Here is a 22,649-nt window from a genome sequence, read left to right on the forward strand (position 1 = left end):
AGATCTTTCCACTTTTAGGCACTTTGAGGTTGAGGTGTCAGTATAGCATAGAAGTAAAAAATTTTTGTTTTTGTTGAGTGTAAGTGAGGTCACTTAAGGTGAATGTGTGGAGTGAGAGAGAAGAGGAAAAGAGATACCCCAGGGGAGAAATAGAGGCAGGGAAGTCTACAAAGGAGCCAGAGAAGGGGTGGCTACTGGGGCAGGAGATGCTATGGATACAGAAGCCAAGGAGGAAACAAGTGGTCAACAGAAACAAAGACCACAGAAAGATGGAGTAAATGAGGACTGGAAAGAATAGACTGTACTTGGGGAACTAAGAGTTCATTAGTCACCATTTATAAATAATTTCAGGATGTTGACAGAGGCTAATTGTATCAAGGCCTGATTGTATTGAGTTGAGGGGCAAGCTAGCAAGTGTAGACATTTCTTTGAAGAAGCCTGGTTTTGAAAAGAAGAGAATCCAAACAGACATAGTATTGAGGGAGGGTTTTGAAAAAAATTAGGTTGTATCTGAGCTTGTTCAGAGATTGCAGAAAAATATCATTTATGCTAGAACTGAGAATAGAATTTGTTTAGTCTCCTGGATTAATTGAGATAACATATGTATAATAGTTTTAAAGACTATAAAGTGCAATAGGAATTTAACATGGTATTCTCATTTCTACTGTATCATAATCAATTACCAGGAAGTAAGTGGATTACACTTTTTGACTGTATAGCATACCCTCCATTCCATTCCCCACTAAAAGAACCTCATTATTATTTATCCAGCAGTTCTTAAATGATTGAGTTGATATGATTTTTTGCTTGCTTTTTTTTTTTTTTTTTTTAAGAGTAGGAGATTTCTAGAGTAGATATTGGCCAGCCTATATTTTTCATTCTGAGCTAGCAAATAACTGGATGGGTTACATAGTTATAAGCCTGATGAATAATAAGTGCCCAGCTTGTTCTTTACAGGATCACTCCTTTCTGATAAAATGGTGTATAATATAGCTCCTGGCAAATAAACTTGGGATACTCTAGATTCTAGGCCTCTTACTACCAGATCTCCTTCAAAACTTTGGAAGGACAAACCTAATTCTTCTTGCCAACCATCTAAACAGATATTGGCTTAGAAACCCAAGATGTTCCACAATGCTTTGGATATGAATCCTAATCATCTTTGCTCAGTCTGACAGAAGGTAAAAGTTTAACAACCTGAAATTTAATTCTGTGGCCTCAAGGGGCAGAAATCAATGACCTGATATTTAGAGGCCTATATTAATTATTCATTGTATTTTTCTCTTCTCCTAATATGCCTCTATAACTTCTAAGGAGAGTCATAGGGCTCTTGTTTCTCAATACTCTCTTAGATCATATGTTCCTAAATGAATGGATAGTTTCCAATGTCTATGATGTGCATGGTATATTCCAAGATTAAGAAGTCTGGGATGAAGTCCGCGACAAGTATGCAATGACCTCGAAGGTATCATTTCTGTGTTTCTTTAGCTTGAGTTTTCTGGTGGGTAGAAATACATAGCAATTCATAATGACAATTCATTAACTTTAAAAAAGATTATACCAGAGGGTAAACCATATCTTCCATGAACGCTACTCCTGTTTGATGTCATGTCTTCTGTATGTATAGAATGACTCCCATTTAGATGGTCTCAGACTTGAGTTAGAGGTACATGTGTTTCTTTGTTTTTTTTATAATCCTGTGTATGGTGGGAATTTCCTTAGTCTGGATTTCCTAATCTCTGCGTGAGGCAAAGTTTTTCTTTTTGTTTGTTCAGAGCCCATACCTTTTCTCAGCTCACCTACATTATGTTGCATCAGCAAATCTTATTGAGAAAAAATTTTTGCCCTTTGGAGTAACATTGGCCTGAATTTGGAGCTTGAGTGGGTTAGGCCAGATATTTGGTATCTCTCTAAGTTTTGCAATTGGTTAAAACTGGAATAATAATAATACATACTTTGTAACGTCTGTGGGAGAGGTAAATATAATGTATGTAAAAAATATATATAACAAGTTTTTGTTAAACAGTAGTTATTTTATTAAATTATTTATATTGAGCTCTTCTACCAATAGTTATCAACCATAAGGATGGCCAACAAATGAATATTTCCTGTAAATGTGATTTATTTAGGGGCCAGCAGAGCTGCAAAGTAAAATGGAAAGAGTGTAAGGCAGAGAGGTAGGAATTTCTCAGTTCTGGCCTTGCTGCTTCTCATATTAACTAGCAGCATGACCTTGTATATAATTACCCATGCATATGAAACTAAGTTTTCAGGGAGATTGCACTTATCATTGTTGAAAGAATAACATCAGACTCTGAGCATTATAAATCTCGTGTAAACCTCAAGTAGATTGAGTTTAATTCAATTAATCAAATATTTATTGTGTGACCATTATGAGCTGCTTAGCTCTATGAGGGATAATAAAGGATAGTTATGTATAAACATTATTAAGGACTGTTATGGATGGAATTGTGTTCCTCCTAAATTTATATGTTGAAGTCCTAACCCCCAGTACCTCAGAATGCGACTTTATTTGGAGATAAGGACTTTACAGAGCTAATTAGGTTAAAAATGAGATCAATAGGGTGGGCCCTAATCCAATGTGACTGGTGTCCTTATAAGATAAGGAAATTTGGACACAGACACACACACAGAGAAGATGATGTGAAAACACAGGGAGACTACTGGCTAGTGAAAGCCTAGAACAGATCCTCCCCTCACATGCTTCAGAGGAGCCAGTCTTGCCAACACCATGGTCTTGGATTTCTGGCCTCCAGAACTGTGACGATAAATTTCTGTGGCTTACACCACACAGTTTGTGGCACTTTGTTATGGCAGTCCTAGCAAACTATACAAGGACCTATAATGTGGTAGGAAAATAATACTGAACAAAACACGATTCTTTTTCTCATGGGAAGGAGTTAGGTAAAAAAGCAGGTAATTTGGCTTTGTATGATAAGATTGCCCCATTAAAGGTGTATATAGGAAAAAAAAAAAAAAAAGGTGTATATAGGGTGCTGTGGGAGGCCAGTGAAGGATAGTTGAGCAATACCACAACAGAATTTGTAAAAGTCTTCTCAGAAGGAACTTCTGAGCTGGGATTTTGAAGTAAGAGTTATCCAGGCTAAGAATGAGTGCAGGAAGGGAATGTTCTGGTCAGAGAACAATGTGTATAAGATGCAGTGTGTGCAAAGACATGGAATTATAGTTAAGTATGGCATGGATGTAGAACTACAATAATTCAACACAGCCAGGGCTTAAAGAGGGGTGAAAGATGAAGCTGAAGAGGTGGGCCAGGTCCAGACCAGTAAAAGGCTCCACAGAGGAGGTGGGGGAGCCAGGGCCTTGAGGAATGGGTCTTTCTTGAATAGGTAGTTTGGAGGAGACAGGCTATGTTACATAGCAGGGAAATTATGAATAAAGGTATATATTTGGCAGTGAGTGTTCCAGTCTGATTAGAACAGAGACCCTCTTGAGAAGTAGTAGAGACAAGGTAGGAAATTAAGAAGTAGGATAAAGAAGTTCCTCAAAGGACCAAAAATATGACAAACTGGGAGTGCTTCCAGGGCATGCCAGTGTCCTGGTCAATGTCTGCAATTTAACAGGGGCTCTCTAAACATTTGCTGAATGAGTGATGGGAGGAATGATGGGATAATGTGGTCTTAGTGAAATGAGCAGGAGCCTTTTTTTTTTTTTTTTTTTTTTTTTTTTAGCAGGAGCCTTTACATCAATGAGGTTTGGTTTTGAAATCTAGGTGGTGCTGGCCAATATTTTTTAACCCTGTTGAGTTTCATTTATGAATATATAATAATAGTATAATAATATTTTCTTCATTTATCAATATGGGGATACTAATACTTATTGACAGGGATGTGGTAAGAATTACATGGGATAAGTTATATGAAACCAAACTGAACTTTAAATCCATCTGATCAGTGTATATCAGAAGCTATGATATGCCAGGCACTGCACCAGGCTTTAGGAATACAGAGATAAATGAGACCTGATGTCTGCCTCTGAAGGAACTCATTTTCTAGGGTGGGAGGCAGACATCTGAGCATATAATCACAATACAATACAATAGAGATTAGCACAGGGCTAAGGGCGGGGTGCCAGGGGTGCACAGAGACAAAGTGACTATGCCAGCCAGATGACAGGGTGGTATAAGGAAATACTTCCGGGAGGAAGTAATGCTTAAGCTGAAACATGAACAATGTAGCACAATTAGGTGAAGAAGGAAGAGAAAGGAATTCCAAAGAGAGTGAACAACGGGATCCCTTTGCAGCTGTGTTTTTCTAGTTTCTATGCCTGTAGTTCTCTTGATAGAAATATACTCCTGTCTGATCAGCTTAAGCAAAAACACCCTCTCTAGCTCTTAGGAGACTCCTGAAGACTGACTCTTGCTCTGAATATTCTTAGCTATTGACTAGGTTCTCTTTAACCAAACAGGCCTTCAGGAACCTTGCTGTAGCCACTGGCCAGATTCCCTCACTCCTTTTCTCTTTCCTTCCTTCCCTTCATCCTTATTTGCTTTCTTTCTTCTTCCTTTCATCAAACATTTACTGTGTCTACCTGTGTAAGCCGTGAGTTATCCCTGGAGATACAGAGAGTCAAAATATATCTATAATTCTCAAGGAGTTAAAAATAATCAAGTGTGTGGGTAGCAGACTATGGCTCTTTGACCAAATCTGCCTGTTTTTGTAAATAAAGTTTTATTGGAACTTATTTACATATTGTCTATGGCTGCTTTCATACTACAACAGCAGACGTGAATAGTTGCAATAGAGACCACACGACTTTGAAAGCCTAAAAATACTTACTATCTGGCCTTGAGAGAACAAGTTTGTTGACCTCTGTTCTGCTATTTGTGTGGGGGAGAGATGGTGGGGGTAGGTGGACAAGTAAATAGGTAACATGGCATGGTAAAATAAGTGGTAAGAAAGGGAACTACAAAAGAAGGATTCTTGACCTATACCTTGGAGGGCCAGGGAAGAAGTGACAGCTAAAAGAAGTGACAACTAGGCTAAGAACTAAAGGATAAAGGGGAGTTAAGAGGGGAAGGAAGGTCATTCTTGGCAGAGAGCAGCATGTGCAAAAGGCCAGGCAATGAAAGATAAATACACAGTTCTCTAGAATTGTAAAGAGAGAAAATGGTAATAGAAGAGGCTGTAAAAGAAATTGGGGCCAAGCAAGTCATAAGGATCCTGGATATGAAAGCCATATTAAGGATTTTGGAAACATAATCTCCCATAGGTAATTGAGAATCACTGGATTATTTTAAGCAGAGTAGTGCTAAAGCAAACGTGTGCTTTAGAAAGAGCACTCTAGCTGCTGCAGTAATACTTAACATTTGTCGGGCATTTGTTCTATGCCAAGTCTGTGCTAAATGCTTCGCATGAATAGATGTATATGCAAATGCTTATTGAGTAGTTGGACAGCACTGGAAACCAGGTAGAAAGAGGAAGAGGAGGACCGCGATGGATCCATGAGAACTAATGATCTCTCTAATGGACAGACAGGTAGAGCACCATGCACATTTAGAGGCAGGAGGAGGATCAGAGAACACCAATGATTGGAAAGAGCAGTGTAATGTCACAGAGCTGTAATAAATATCAATAAGGGAGCGACTATCAATAAGGAGTGAGTGGTGAAAAGAAGACATTGTAAAGAGGGCAAGAGAAATGAAGTAAGAAGAAAGGGGGCTGGGATTTGGCAAGAAGCAGGTCACAACTGACTTCAAAGAGAACAATTTTAGCCGAAAAGCTGGGAAGCAGGCAGGATTATAGGGGTTAAGGAAGTGACTTGAAGTGGGAAAATGGAGGTCATTGCCTGTTGAACACTTGTTTGAGAGATCTATCTTTTTAAAGAAGCAAAAAAAAAAAAATATGTATATATATATATATATATATATATATATGACTGTGGCTGGATTTCTTAAAGTTAGTCCATAATTCAGCAGTTTGGATAAGTTTTCTGATTCATGAAGTAAATTCCTCTTCCCAAATATCTGGTCATTTGAAGCAACACTGGAGATAAAATTATGCAAATGTGCTGCAGGACTAAATTAAAGGCCAATTCATGTGAGCGTGAGTTAGTAATGGGAGTTGTAGTCTTGCATTATTAGAAAATGGGGCAGCTTATTTTAATGCTTAAAAATGTAACTGGAGTAACTTCCAGATGGAAGTAAAGGCCTCCTCACTATCGCCAGATTAGAACTGCAGCTAGTGTTTTTCCTAAAAGGCCATTCTTCCAAGATGGTCATCCCTGAACATGCCCTCGTTTCTGACTTTCCACTGCACAGGCAATCAGTGTCCTTCCAAGGCTAATGAGATCTACAAGAACAATTAACAGCTCTGCCAGTGCCAATATTGTACCCTGCAACTTTAAAGAGCTCAAAATATTAAATAACAAGTCCAAAGAACATTTCTCCTAGATCCCTCATTAGATTGATTTTACAGATGAGTAAACTGAATCACAGAGAAGCAAGACAGTGGAAATGAGAACTTCTTTCAGTTCTCTCTCACACCACGGCGAGGCTATTGCCTATTACATTTGTAATTAAGCTGTTGTCCAGATAAAGAATGACTCCCTTCTGGCTTTGACTTTTGGATGCCAACAGATTTTTAAATGCCTGTAGTTAAAAAAAAACTATTTTTTTTTTCTGTTGCAGAAGTGCATGTGTAACCAACTACTGGATTAACTGAGTTTGTAAAATTATAGCTGCACATTTGCTGTGAAGGCACTCACTTTGGAGACTAGACTGTTTCAGAAACAGGATGGTGTTGGTGGGAGTGTGGCAGGTATTTTTCTCTTGGACACCTTTCAATCTCAGTAACTTTATAAAATTTTCTTAAGTGATATTTAAAACAAGAAATCAAAAAAAATAAATAAAACAAGAAATCATCTTGGGTGTTATCAGTCTTAACCTTTGGGGACAATTTATTTTTCTGCTTCACAAGTGTAACTTCTTTCTTGGATCATGATATGCTGCAAGAACACTTAAAAGGTCATTTTATCAGGTCAAGTGCAAATGGTGCTCTTATTACAGCAAAGTTATATAAAAGAGGAAAAAAGAAGTAAGTACATTAGCATGTAAAATGCACCACAAAAATGGAATAGAAAATTTCAAGTAAATACTTATAAGATCAATCTTCCTTAAATCTTTTGTCCAAATGGATGACTTCCAAGATCTCTGTGGCTCCACTCTTTAGCATCACTCTGACCCTCAGCACATCCTTTATGAATGCTACCCACACAAGTGTACAAAAAAGCCAAATCACATAGGGCTCCTGGAATTATTTTTATTTTTTACTCTGTAAAGGCTGCATTTTGGACATTTTAATAATGGTCAAAGCATCCTAAGCCAACCTCGATGGCAACCTAGAAACACAGGAAATGCTTGCAAAAAAAATGAGTTGACATAATTTCATTCTTCCCCCTTTTTGATTAGAGTTTACAAATATAACTGTCAGCTAGTTATCCTGGTGAGGCTATGAGTCAGTCCTCCTCCAATAATATAAACTTCTTAATTCAGTTTTTGGACCATAAATCTACCATAACACTGAGAATGTTTTAAGTATCTTTATCTTTCTTTATGCCCTTCTCTGAGAAATCTTATCTCTTCCAGTGTCTACTGTAATTTGTTCCTAAAATGACCACTGTTAGTAAGTAATAAGCTGAGGGACGGTAATTATATAAAAGGGTGAGGGGCAAGATCCCTGTGATGCATGTGTGTATGTGTGTGTGTAAGCACATGAAGGAATGTGTGTCTAATGTGCATGCAGCCCATGTGCTTTTAGCCCAGAGCTGATAAGCATGTTGGGGTAAAAAGTAGAATGTATATATGGAAGTATTATTGCATTATACATTCTGATTCCCTTATAATTTTGTTGAATCTTCCAGAATTACTCAAGCAAACTGTATCACACATGAAATATGCTTCTAAAATTAAACTAAATAGGAATGAACCATTAATGTGCATGCAAATAATCTGATATGTCTGAGAGCAATACTGTAACCTGCTAGAGGTCAAGGATCATGGATTGTTTACTGTTACGTTCTTAGTGATTAATACTCTTCCTAGCACATATAAAATGTCTAGGGAGAGTTTGTTGCATGAATGAATGAAGGGTACTAATGCTCCATGTTCCACTGACAAGGCCTACAGTTCAAAAATAAGGCTGGAGATTCAACTACAACAGTCTGTTGTGCATCCAGATACTATGGGGTGATGTCTATGTACACAGAATTATGCTAGGAGTTGTGAGAAAGGCAAGAGAATTGAATACAGAGAACATGGACTTGAAGTTCTAGTCTAGTGGGAGACACAAGATATATATGAGCAAAAACTTAACTTCTAATTCTAGATAGTGAATAATGGCATGCCAAATGTAATTTTTCATACCAAATACAAACTCTACATGAGTGCAGAGAAAAGAGAGGCTCCGGAGGACTAGAGTCATTAAGGAAAGCTACATAAACAAGGCAGGAATTGAGTTAGATGTTTGAGGATTAAGAAAAAAAAAAGATTGAGAGGGGAAGGAAAGGAAATAGCTGTCCAAGATGGGGAGAGGAGAGTACAAATGAGTAGTTATCAAGAGAAGAATGGATAGTTTGAGACTTCAAATTTAGGAAGCAGTCAACAGACTTGGAAAAAAGAGGTGATGATAGAAACATATAATAAGGAAGTAAATAAGCATGTACATTTTATATACTAAACTCTTCATATATAAACTCCTTGCTTTAAAAAAAAAATAAAAGTAATGTTGAAACATAAACCTATTTCAGGACCCGGCAGCTTTCCCAGAGGCTAGCGAGTAGCACATCTCAGTAGGAGGGAGCTGGCCATGTATGACTTCAGAGGGGATGGAGCAGGTAAGTAGGGCTTGGATAAGTCTTTGGATGAAGGATTCTATGTTGAAGGAGCTTTTGATTGCAACGTGGATCTAACTCTCCCAAAGTCTTAGGTGACTTGATGTAGTTTTGTAGTTACCCTTTAATTTTATCAATTTCCATTTATTTTGTATATTTCAGGATACAGGAAAGTCAAATGTGTGCACAAATATCAGCAAACCAGGACCAGGTACATAAAGAGAAAGTTTGGAATTCTACTTTTCAGATACTGAAAAAAAAATCACAATCAGTAAAATCAAGGATAAATATTAAGAGCCCAAAGGAGAAGCAATACTTGATAGATATACAAAAATAAATGGAGGTCCTGCTTTCTTAACTGTGTCTAGGGACTGACGTAAGAAATCTTTATTAATCATAGCTCCGTGGATAAATCATCCATATATTGTATTTATGTGTCAGAGTATGTAGAACAGGGTTAGTAAAACATTTTTTTAAAGCTTTCAATATACTTTGAAAGTTACTTATATGGATCCTTTAAAACATTCATTAATGGAATATTGATTAAATGAAAAATTAACTCTTGAGAATGTTTCCTAAATAAAGCATATCTATGTATGGATGTACAATGAAGTTTCAAGCAACATTAATTACATCCTTTTGATGTCTCTACTGTCTTGTTCTAAAAAGCTAGTAAGACCTGCACTACATCACAGTTAATGGGAGTGTGGTGCTTGTTGCTTAGGCAACAGGATGAATAAATGCAGGTCAGAATGTGCTTCAAGAAAAATAAAAGCTAGAATATGATACCGAGTGGAGACCAGCCAGCTCTAAAAGATTCTTCACCCTATTAATGAAATCTGTTTCTTAGAGTGGGCTGATCATATAGTGTGCTTTAACTAAATTCATAATTAAATAAATCAGATTATGGAAATCAATAAATGATTTATATAAAGGTAGAAACTAGTTTTTCTGATACTAGTAGCAAATAGCGTATAGCAGCATATAAACCAACAATTGATAGCATCATTTTATGATTTGCTCAATCTTCATAATTAACTCCTCTAAATGATCAAAGTTTTTTTTCTTTTTTAATTAATTCTCTCTCATGAAGAAGGTATTTCATTGACTAATCTGAATTAACTATCTCTTCTCATTTTCAGGAAAATTACATGTAAAACTTAGAATTGAAAAAAAAATAAAGATAATAATCTACGGAGAAGCTCAGACCTTGGTTTTGTCACATATACCCAGGACTTTTGCCTCCTGGATACATTTTGGAGTACTTATACATAATTCATTCCTGAATGTTGTTCTACGACCTCGAAATGCTCAATTTGAAAACTGTTTGATTAACCTTTCAGTTTCGGGCTTTCAAAAAGGGGTTATATTTGCTCAAACGTGTTCAATATTCAGAGGAAAATTATGCTGAATTCAAATATTTGGAAGTAGCCAAAATATCTAGAGAATCCAAAGACCTTCCTAGCTTCTCATGGGACCGGAATAAATTTGGACAAGGGCTTGAGGAGTGAGGATGAGAAAGTCTTATCTCCAGCAGAGACAGAGAGAAAGAATAAAGACATCAAAATGTGCAGTAAATAGAAATAACCATGAAAAGACTTTCATTCTGTTTGATAGTTCCGGGAGTTCTTCGTGTTCTCTGTTTAGTGTCCTAAGTCTGTCCTAAATCTGCTCAGTGTCCTAAGACTGTCATAGCAACTGAAGAAATTTCACTTTTCTTCCTATTTAAATCCCCACAATAACTTGCCTGTCTAATCAGTGACAGTTCTCTCCAACACGAGGAAAATAACAGTAGTTGCGTATCCCATTATAAAAAACAGGTCCATAAAGGGTTCTAGGTATACCGTCACTTAGGGCTCATCTGTCTTATTACATTTATGTGGCTTTTTACAAAAGCTAATGGAGCATACACTTTTTGGGGAAAAAAGGCAGAAGTTTAACTGATTTTTAAACCCGTAATAGACAAGTCAAGCGTGGAGAAAAAGAATCTCAGATGGAAATTAAAAAAACAAAAAACATAAGCTCTCGTATTTTGTTATCAATTCTCGTATTCTGTTATCAATTTTGTTATCAATTGTTAAGCTTCAGGTGTCTTGCCCCAGTATTTTATTTAGAAATAGCTATCAGTTATTTCTGCAAGCCACTTGTGTGCTACATGCTTATAGGATGCTCTCTCTAAATTTAGGGATCAGTAAAACGTGTGATGAGAACTTAAAAGCAAGGAAAGGTAATAAGGACTGTGACGTAGCTTAACAAGGGAAACTGGTGAGCACTGGGGGAGGTGTATGAATGATTAGAAGCTGTATTATGGGTCTGCATGACTCCCCCCGCCCCCCTTCTTCCTCACCTATATTCATCACAGTGAGAAGTTTGCACACACCGGCTGTAGATTGCATGCAGCCCAGCATTCCGAAGTACATGAATGCACTTAGTCCATCGGCCTCTCTCTCTAAATACTGACAGGTAGTTGATGGAAGTGTTTGTTTTTTATCTAAAGTAATAAATAACACTTCGGTGCTCCTCAATCAGCGTGGGTAAGTAAGTGAATGTTCTCCATAATTGACCATCTGAAGCAGTTTGCTAACAAACTAAAGGTCATCCGCATGATTTAAACCGCTTATCGAACAACTATCAGGAAAGGAAAAAAAAATCATCTTTACACCATAAACATAACAAATTGCCTAATTGTTCACGAAACGCCGATGCTCGAATGCAAGAATACGTTTTAGGAATGAGAAGGAACCGGAGTGCTATAATCTAACCGGGTATTCCGAGAAGACAAATTTATAAAAATCACACAAAGAATGACAGGGAGAATATAAATGTTAATCCTCTTTCCCTGCCTATAAATAGTACCCTCACCGGTTCATTCATATAATACACATGTATAAGAATGCCTACAGATCTCGTTTTTCAGCAAGTGTCTACACGTACACAGTAAGTTCAGTCCTAAGGGCATCCGATTTTCTGATGCAGTTACATATATAAATTGACCGGTTTCAGTGCAGATGAGGCTGCCTCTGAGCCGTGGAAGACACATAAGAAGCAAAGACAGACAAAAGGCAGCTCCGTGGACACAGAGAGCGTCTTACCATAAACTGTACATTGTCAAATCCATTAGCCATCAGGTGGTTCTCGTACTGAGGTAGCCCAATGCTTTCCAACCATTGTCCCACTGTTTGGACGGGGCATCTGGGTCCTGTAAGAGGATGAAGAGGGAAGCGTTTAAGCAGGGAGTAGCCGTCCACTGGGTAATAGCGGTAGTCCTGGGCTGAGAGGTGGCATTGCCACATCATGCTCCTGGGAAAGTTGCTATCAAAGGAGCCCGCCAGCTTGACAGATTAATGTTCTCAGCGAGAGAGCAAAGTCAGAAGTAAAACATAGTTTGCCAGGCAGGCTGTGGAGTATGACTTGATCCTAGCTCCACATTTCTTACATATTAATCTTTACTACCGACCAGTACGTCATACAGCCCCCAAAACCAGGCAGCAGAAGAAGGCATATCAAGCTGTCAGCTTAGGCTGGTCTGCGTTCTATGTGATTGTTGGAGTACTCCACAATGAGCAATGCACGGCCGCCAGCCAGGATTCTTTTTATCAAGTACTCCTACACTCATCAGTATGCAGCTCCATGCTCCTTGCTCCCCCTCGCTCGCTCCCCTTCATTACCCAGCCCAGGCTACACCTCGCATTTTCAATAATAGCCATCAGATAAGGCAGTCTTTTTTTTTCTTTTTTTTTTCTTTTTTTTTTTTTGTGTCTGCAAGCTGTAAGCCTGCTGCTGCTGCTTCCTCCTACACACCCATCCAAGCGTCAATCCTGAATGATGAGAGCAGTCAAAACAAATGCAGAAAATAGCAAGATTCAAAAGCAAACCAAAGTGCTTAAATCTGAATTGAATCTTCATACTGGTTATACGTTACAGGGCTATTTGTTGTGGAATTTTACGTTTCAAAAGACACCAGGAAATGCAAAGCTTTAACTATAGCTGATCGCGGAGCTCACTCCAGGTTTCCTTTCTCCTCTCCTTTTCTTCTCTTTTCCTTTATTCCATTCTAACCGCAACACAGATACATGTTTCTGATTTAAAGCTTTACAGGGCTTGGAGAATAATCATTCTTTCTTTAATGCGCTGTATCAAAATGAACCTTTTGAAATATTTTTTCCCCTTTCTGAATTACTGCAAAAGACAGAAACTGCATCACAGTTTTGAAGTCAATATAATTCATTTCTCATTTGCAGGGCTTCTTCCAAACAAAAATATTATTAGGCGCAAGAGATCCATTTTCCCCCTCTGATATTTATAACCCAGTCTACCAGGGTTAGCATGCGAAATTAGCTATAAAGGTAACATTACTGGATAGAGATTTTTAATAAAGAAGAGGAGCCCTCACCAAAAATAATTCAAGAATAACAGATGCAAATGTGTGAGTTTTACTGAATGGCAGACAGATTGGGTAATTTATTTAATAATTGAGAGAAATCAGAGATTAATAATAGAACCCACAGAAAAAAAATAGAACCCATAAGACTAGATCATAGGAAAAGAATAGACTCTTACTTAAGATTGGGAGACAATGTACAGAAGGGTTAGTCTAACCTCTTGCTTATGGCAGAAATCCCTTGTCACAGGGGGCCCGGAAGATCATTATCCAATTTATGCTTGAATACTGCCTGAAACAGAGCTCTTACTACTTATCAAGACGCCTCCATTTATTAGATATCTTACTTCCTACCTGACTCCTACTCATTGGCTCCAGCTCTGCCTTTGGGGTTACACAGATGGGGAACAGTGCCTTTTCTACATAAAGTGTTTTAAAAATCAAAGAAGATAACTTTCATCTCCCCCCCACCCCCAGAATAGTGCCTGGCACTTAGTAAGTGCTCAATAAATATTTATTAAATATAGGAAACATTATTTTTCTTCTCTAGACCTTATCTTTCTCTTTTTAAGAACTTTGTCAGCCTGCCTGACACGGACTTTGAATCTCAAAACATCTTGTACTACCTCCTCCACTATGGACATGCATTTCCAAGTTCCAGTCATCCATCCCTCACCAGTGTTTCTTGCTTCTATCACCTGGATCCTATGTACTATTTCATGTTTATGGAACTGCCATCTACTTTAATTCTGCTATTTTATGAAATGTTTAGGTCCAACATGGTCTGATTCAACAATAGTGTCTATATTGGTTTTCCTATCTCTGATATTTAAAAATCTATTTGATACATGGTGTCAGACTAATCTAAGGCAGTTTTGACTATTAGGCTTTGTTTTAAAAACCCTCCATGGTTTTCAGTTGGCTTCAAAATAAACTCCCAGCTCCTTCAATGACATTTTGAGGTCTCCATGATCTGCTACAATTCATCTACATTTATTCCTTTTTCCCCAGTACTCCAGTCAGGTGGGATTTCTGGCTGGTCCCTAATGGGAGCCTGAAACATATTGGGGTTGGTTTTGTTATGTGCCCACATTTCTGTCCCTTCATTGGATTTGGATCAGATGATGTTTCCTTTAATTTTTTTATAATCTCTCCTAACAGGAATAAATGTCTTCTTTATCTGTTTGAAGTGGCATTCTTAGACCCTCTATTAGAACAAATATTTTCCATCTAATATTGTAATTATTTGTGTGTAAGACTTATTTCTCCAATGTAGAACTATGTCTTGTTAGTACTGCGTGTGCTAAGGATTCAGTATATACTTGTTAAATAAATAACATAATTTTCATTTCATAATCCAAACTACATAAAATTTTAGTTTCAGATTTAAATTTTCATTAAAAATTTTCTATCCCAAGTCTCTGAATTCTTTATTTAAAAGATGATAAGTAGGTTTTAATTTTTTTAAAGATTTTTATTTATCCATGAGAGACACAGAAAGAGGCAGAGACATAGGCAGAGGGAGAAGCAGACTCCTCACAGGGAGCCGGATGTGGGAGCTCAATGATGAACTCCGGGATCCTGCCCTGAACTGAAGGCGGATGCACAACCGCTGAGCCACCCAAGTGTCCTGATAGGTAGGTTTTTAAATAGAATTTTCAGGTCTGGATTTTTAATATCCTCATCCTCTTTTTCACTTACTTATAATTTATTTCTGATTGGTTCTAGATCTTTTAAAAAGGTCAACAAGTTTGTAGCAGTTTGGGAATCAGTTTTAAGGGGCTTTGATTGCTCAATATGGCTCGTATAAGAAGTTGAAAACAAGACCCTATTTGTCCTTGGCCAGTTCTAAAGCTAGTATGAGGTGGAATTAAAGGTGAATATCAATTGCCTTTCCTAAGGTCACATCCACACTGTTCATCCTAATCATTCTGAACTATGAACAGGTGGATAGGCTACAAAATGGTTGTACAAACATAATAATAATGTTTTGGCTTGGTAAAGCATATGCTGATTGGCCGGCTCCTAAAATCCTATCTCATCTCTTAAGATGAATAACAGGGACCAAGTACCTAGAGTGCCACACACTCACAGCCTAGGAATTAAATCATCTTTGTTAAATGAATGAGTCAATAATATTGGAAATGGCTTTCATAGGATTTTCATTTCCTAAGAGAGAGAGGGAGAGATGAGAGTTATTTCAAGGTCCAGACTGCTTTATAAAAACATAGCCTGCATACAGGCTAATATCCTAATGAATATAGATCCACACATCCTTAACAAAATACCAGCAAACTGAAATCAGCAATATATTAAAAGGATCTTGTACCACAATCAAGTGAGATTTATCATAGGTTCAATATCCATAAATCAATCAATATGATATATACCACATCAAAAAAATTAAGGATAAAAACTATATGATTATTTCAATAGATGTAGAAAAAGCATTTGACAAAAAACAATATTTATTCATGATAAAAAACCCTCAACAAAGTGGGGTTAGAGGGAACATATAGCTCAACATAATAAAGTCCAGATATGACAAACCCACACCTAACATCATACTCAATTGTGAAAAACTAAGAGCATTTTACCTAAGATCAGCAATAAGACAAGAACATCCACTCTCATCACTTTTATTGAACATAGTACTGGAAGTTCCAGCTGTAGCAATCAGACAAGAAAAAGAAACAAAAGGCATCCAAATTGGTAAGGAAGAAGTAAAACTGTCACCATTCGCAGATGACATGATACTATACATAGAAACCTTAAAGACTCCACCAAAAAACTATTAGAAGTAATAAATGAATTCAGTAAGGTTTCAGGATACAAAATTAATACCCAGAAATTGGTAGCATTTCTATACACTAACAACAAAGAATTTCTCTGCTGAAAGAGAAATTAAGAAAGCAATTCCATTTACAATTACACCAAAAATAATAAAATAACTAGGAATAAATTTAATCAAGGAAGTAAAAAATCTCTACTCTGGAAACTATAAAACATGGATGAAAGAAATTGAAGATGACACAAACAAATGGAAAGATAATTCCATGCTCATGAGTTGGAAGAATTAATGTTAACATGTCCATACTACTCAAGGCAGTCTACAGATTTAATGCAATCCCTATCAAAATACCAGTAATATTTTTCACATAACTAGAACAAATAACACAAAAATTTGTATGGAGCCACAAAAGACCTGAATAGCCAAAGCAATCTTGAGAAAGAAGAACAAAGATGGAGGTATCACAATTCCAGATTTCAAGATATACTACAAAGTTATAATAATCAGAACAGTGTGGGACTGGCACAAAAATAGACACACATATCAATGGGATAGAATAGAAAGCTCAGAATAAACCCACAATTATATGGTCAGTTAATCTACAACAAAGAAGGCAAAAATATACAATGGGGAAAAGATAGTCTTGTCAACCAATGGTACTGGGAAAACTGGACACTACATGGAAAAGAATGAAACTGAATCACTTTCATACACAAAAATAATCTTTAAATGGATTAAAGACCCCAGTTTGAGACATGAAACCATAAAACTTCTAGAAGAAAACGTACTGAGTAATCTCTTTGGCATTCACTTTAGAAATGTTTTTCTAAGTATGTCTCCTTAGGGAAGCGAAACAGAAACAAAAATAAACTAATGGGACTATATCAGAATAAAAAGATTTTGCACAGCAAAGGAAACTATACACAAAACAAAAAGGCAACCTAGTGAATGAGAGAAGATATTTGCAAATAATATATTTATTAGGGTTAATATGCAAAATATATAGAGAACTTAAACAATTCAAAACTAAAAAAACAATCTGTTTAAAAATTTTTCAGAGGGCCGGAATAGACATTTCTTCAAAGAAGACATGGAGATGGCCAAACACACATAAAAAGATGATTAACATCAGTAATTACCAGGAAAATGCAAATCAAAACCACAATGGCATTATCACCTCACACCTTTCAAAATGGCTAGTATTGGGTAGCCCAGGTGGCTCAGCGGTTTAGGGCTGCCTTTGGCCCACGGTGTGATCCTGGAGACCCAGGATCAAGTCCTCATGTCTGGCTCCCTGCATGGAGCCTGCTTCTCTCTCTGCCTGTGTCTCTGCCTCTCTCTCGAATAAATAACAAAATCTTAAAAAAAAAAAAAATGGCTAGCATCAAAAAAGATAAGAAATAACAAGTGTTGCCAAGGATATGGGGGAAAAGGACCCTTCATACACTGTTGGTGGGAATGCAAATTGGTATAGCCATTGTGAAAAACAATATAGAGATGTCTCAGAAAATTAAAAATAGAATTACCATATGATCCAGTAATTCCACTACTGGGTATGTACCCAAAACAAACAAAACACTAATTTTAAAAAGATGCATCCACTGCTATGTTTACTGCAGCATTATTTACAATAGCTGAGATATGGGAGCAGCCCAAGTGTCCACTGGTAGGTGAATGGATAAAGAAGATGTGGCATATATGTGCAATGCAATATTACCCCGCCATAAAGAGGAATGAGATCTTCCCATTTGTAACAACATGGATGGGTCTGGAGGGTATTATGCCAAGTGAAACAAGTTAAAGAAAGACAAATACCATATGATTTCACTTATACGTGAAATCTAAAAAACAAAATGAACAAATAAAAAGCAGAAACAGACCCATAAATACAGAGAACAAACTGATAATGTCAGGAGTGGGGAGAGGTGTGGCAAAATGGGTGAAGGGGCTTGGGAGATACAGGCTTTTGGTACAGCATAGAGAATATAATCAATGGTATTTGACTGTATTATATCATATTATATATTATATTATAGCATCATATGCTAACAAATAGTAGCTACACTTGTGAACATAGCATGACTTACAGAGTTATCAGAGTTGTCAAATAACTATGTTGTGTACCTGAAATTAATGTAACATGGTGTATTGCTATACTTCAATTTGTAAAAAAACAAATATAGGTTGGAGACAGTACTAGTCACCAATCATTTTGCAAATCTCTGTATAGATTAAACTTTATTCTTTATTTATTCAGTTTCTACTCAGTAATTCTCATATGTTGGTGTAAAGCTATAATGCAAGAGGAAAATGAGTAGGGAGAGAGTTGGGTAGGGTGAGGTGGTAAGGGGGAGGGAGGACGAAGAAAGAGATCTTGAATCATATTGTTTGCAGTTTTGTTAAAGTATTTTCCCATGAGCCACAGCTCTAAAAGAACCCTGGTTCAAGTCTGAAGATCACTTTTTTCTTATAGTGGTTAAGTATATTTCTCACCTCAAATATTACTTGAAATACTTTCTTGGGGTCTCAAAATTTTTCAAGCATAACAATACCTTATTGGGCAGGCACCTTTATTCAACTAGAACTTCTCTAAGTCCCCAGAGTGAGATAGACGGAAGGAAAATAATAAGTTAATAGTTATTCAGAGATACTATGTCCTAGGCAGTGTGATATGGATTATTAGCCTCATTTCAGATAAGGAAATGAAACTCAGACTGTGTGATGAAACCATGAATTTTCTTTGGCACAATCTTTTAAAAAATAATCTGGGGGTACTACTGTCAGAATGACAATGTGAAAAGTTCTGTGGACCTGATCCTCAGCAAAACAGACATAATTGCTGAAATTGTATAATAAAACAACCTTTAAAAGTCTCTGTAAATTGTTCTAAGAATATACAGAGGATGAAAAAATATTTATTCAAGAAAATCTACTGAAACTTGGCTAAGAACAGAGAGTCTGTGGTTACTTGAGCTTGTTCCTTCTCTCTTCTCTCTTCTCTCTCCCCAGCTCAGCTTGAAAGAAACTTCACTCTGAGTGGCTGTGCCCAAGAGATGAGACTCCCTCTCAGCTCCCATCCAAAGGATATCATACCTTATCAAAAGGGATAGGCCAGCAGCATTTCTTTTTTCCTTTTTTTTTTTTTTTTTTTAAGTGAGCTCCAATGCAGTGCTTGAACTCACAAGCCTAAGGTCAAGATCTGCGCTGAGATCAAGAGTCAGGCACTTAACCAACTAAGCCACCCAGGCATCCCTGCCAGCAACATTACTAATTCCATCTGGCTCATTAAGGCTCAGAAGTTAAATTCCTGGTGAGTATGGCTGAGAGGTCATGGGCTCCTTTTGTCCACCCATTCCCCAGTTTATATACTCCATCCCAGTTGTGACAGGATGGGAATACTAGGGTCCTGATGGTCCTCAGCCCAGTTTGCTTATAGAGTTGAGATTCTGTGCCCAGAAAGGCAAGCTGACCAGAGTCTAGAACCCTTGCCCATTGCTCAGAACAGTGGTTCAAAGATTCTGCCAAAGGAGAACTAGTTATAAGATATCAGTTCACAAATAGGTCAGTTTTTAAGTACAGAAAGCTCTGAAGCTCTCTCCAAGAAATTGACTTTATTTGAAACAGTATGAGGAAGTTCAAGACTAAGGGTATTATTAAAAACAATGGAGATTCTTGTGGTAAGCAATTAAAAGGAGACTAGCAGCTCCATTAGGACAACAGGCTAACCAGTAGGGCAGCTAGTTTTAGAGAATCAGGGAAAGAGATGCCCCAGTTAAGAAATGCCCTCCTGGAGTCAGAACAAACTTCAAAGACTGGCCTCAAGAAGTCCTCTTAACCAAATTTAACTGGACTAGCAACTCGTATCTTAGAGAACTGTCAATGAGAAATGAAGTGCTCATAGATGCTAAATCATAGCTCAACCTTGAAAATGTTTTGCTAAAGAAGGTGGCCAGCAAAAAAAATGCCATAAATTATATGATTCCATTTATATGAAATATCTAGAATAGACAAATTTATAGAGAAAGAAAGTAGATTAGTGGTTGCTTACGTCTAGAGAGAGAGTATTGGGTGAAAAGAGGAGTGACTGTTAATGGACGTGACATTTCTTTTTAGGGTGATAAAAATGCTTAAAATTGTTTGGGGATAGTTGCAAAACTCTGTGAATATAATAAAATAAAAACCCTGAATTGTATGCTTTATTTTTATTTTTTATTTTTTAAAAATATTTTATTTACTTGAGAGAGAGAGAGAGAGAGCACAAGCAGGGGAAGGAGGGTAGAGGGAGAGGGACAAGCAGACTGCTGAGCAGGGAGACTGATGACTGATGTGAGGCTTCATTCCAGAACCCTGGGATAATGACCTGAGTCAAAAGCAGACGCTCAACAGACTGAGCCATTCAGGTGCCCCTGGATTGAATACCTTAAATGGTTAGATTGAATAATATGAGAATTATGTCTCAAAAATTTTTTCAATTATTGAACAATAGAATAAAAACAAAAAGAATTCGGGCAGCCCCGGTGACGCAGCGGTTTAGCGCCGCCTGCAGCTAGGGCGTGATCCTGGAGACCCCGGAGCGAGTCCCACGTCAGGCTCTCTGTATGGTGCCTGCTTCTCCCTCTGCCTGTGTCTCTGCCTCTCTCTCTCTCTCTCTGTCTGTCTCTATGAATAAATAAATAAAATCTTTAAAAAAATTCTTAAAAAATTACAAGAATACAAAACATACAATTGCATATAAATATAATTTTATTATTGTTTTATATATTATTGGTATTTTAGTGCTCTATTTTTTCTTTTTTTTCCATTGTCCTTGTTATTCCCTCCCCTAGTCCCTCCATACCAGCTGTATAATCCATCCTTCCCTCAAGGTAATTCATGTTAACAAATTAGTGTGTATTCTCACAAATATTTATCCATTGTCAAATCTATCACACACATACATACAAATAAACACACACATATTTGTAGGCCTTGCTTCATAAAAACAGAATCATACTACCCTCACTTTTCTGAACCTTACTTTTCTCATTCAACAGAGCCTTATGGATGTGACCCCTGGATGGCTCAGTAGTTGAGCGTCTGCCTTTGGCTCAGGGCATGATCCTGGAGTCCTGGGAGTCCTACATAGGGCTCCCTGCATGGAGCCTGCTTCTTCCTCTGCCTATGTCTCTGCCTCTCTCTGTGTGTCTCTCATGAATAAATAAATAAAATCTCTTTAAAAAAAAAAGGTTGATAAAGTTTAAAAGTTAATCTACTAATCACTGAAGTACAGCGCCCTGGGGGTGGGGGGGGAGGGTAGGATGGAATGGAGCCAGTGTCATTGCTATCCCCCTTAGAAAACTTTGCCCTCCCTCTCTTTAATATTTCTTTTCCCAACCCACATTGCCACCTGCCTGCTCTGGTCTCCCAATCTTGCTCCAAAGTGTTTGAAAAATAACTGCAAAGTTTTAACTCTATAGAGAAAGGAGTTAGGAAGGTAGAAGTGTCCAAATAAGTAAAGTAATTGAAGCCAGTTATCTGAGAATTAATAAGTAAACCAGATAAACTACTTTTGTCCTTATTTTACCTGGCCCTCATGCCTCCCACATTTTTTTCCCCCAGAGAACTGGCTAAGGTCATAAGTCTCTCTCTCTTTCTCTCTCTCTCTGTGCACCTCTCATGAATAAATAAATACAATTTTTTTAAAAGCCTTATGAAAATTCCACCAAGTAAACGATAAGCTGTAACTTTTCCTTGTAAATAGCTACATAATTGTCTACAATGTGGATATACCATCATTTATTTGGTTCTTTGATATCTCTAGGCCCATCCCTCCATTTTCTTTTTTTTTTTTTTTTAATTTTTATTTATTTATGATAGTCACAGAGAGAGAGAGAGAGAGAGGCAGAGACATAGGCAGAGGGAGAAGCAGGCTCCAGGCACCGGGAGCCCGACGTGGGATTCGATCCCGGGTCTCCAGGATCGCGCCCTGGGCCAAAGGCAGGCGCCAAACTGCTGCGCCACCCAGGGATCCCCATTTTCTTTTTTAAAACCTTTTATTTTGAGGTAATTGTAGATTCACACGCATTTATAAGAACTATAAAGTAAGAGAGATTCTGTACAGGTTTCACTTGATTTTCCTGAATCTTAACATCTATCACTATAGTACAATATCACAACCAGGCAATTGGCATTTATAAAATCCATTGATCTTATTCAGATTTCGCCAGTTTTATATGCACTCATAGGTGTATGCATATGTATTTAGTTCTATACAATTTTGTCACACGTGTAGATTGTGTGGCCATCGCCATAGTTAAGATAAAGATGGTATCATCATAAGGATCCCTTATGCAATCTTTCATAGCCATAGCCATAGCCATCTCCCTCTCCCTCCCATTCCTTAACCTCTGGAATCTACTAATCTGTTCTCCATCTCTATCAATTTGTCATTTCAAGAATGTTATACACATGGAATCATATAGTATGTAACTTTTGGGATTGGCTCTTTTCATTCAGCATAATTTTCTGGAAATCCACACAAGTTACTTGTGTGTCAATAGTTCATTCCTTTTTATTTCAGAGTAGTATTCCATTATATGGATATACCACAGTTTGTTTAATGATTCA

The 22,649-nt window shown here is 37.3% G+C and overlaps 1 protein-coding gene across 16 annotated transcripts in view; it reads right to left on the reverse strand.

Annotated features, from left to right (window-relative positions):
- The window catches only part of ANKS1B (ankyrin repeat and sterile alpha motif domain containing 1B), a 1,053,015-nt gene that overhangs the window by 361,085 nt on the left and 669,281 nt on the right, over positions 1 to 22,649 (reverse strand). For 14 of the 16 annotated variants that reach the window (XR_007402223.1, XM_025439286.3, XM_025439282.3 and 11 more), the window contains exon 15: positions 11,964 to 12,070. Coding sequence is in view for 15 of the 16 variants with exons in the window: in XM_025439286.3 (XP_025295071.1) it covers positions 11,964 to 12,070 (107 nt within the window). In the remaining variant the exon portion in view is untranslated. Of the gene's footprint in view, positions 1 to 11,963; positions 12,071 to 12,307; positions 12,520 to 22,649 lie in introns of those variants that run through there. The other 2 variants (XM_025439291.3, XM_025439290.3) reach the window with 2 other exon arrangements.

Source organism: Canis lupus, chromosome 15 (genome assembly GCF_003254725.2).
Source record: "Canis lupus dingo isolate Sandy chromosome 15, ASM325472v2, whole genome shotgun sequence".
Lineage (NCBI taxonomy): Eukaryota > Metazoa > Chordata > Mammalia > Carnivora > Canidae > Canis > Canis lupus.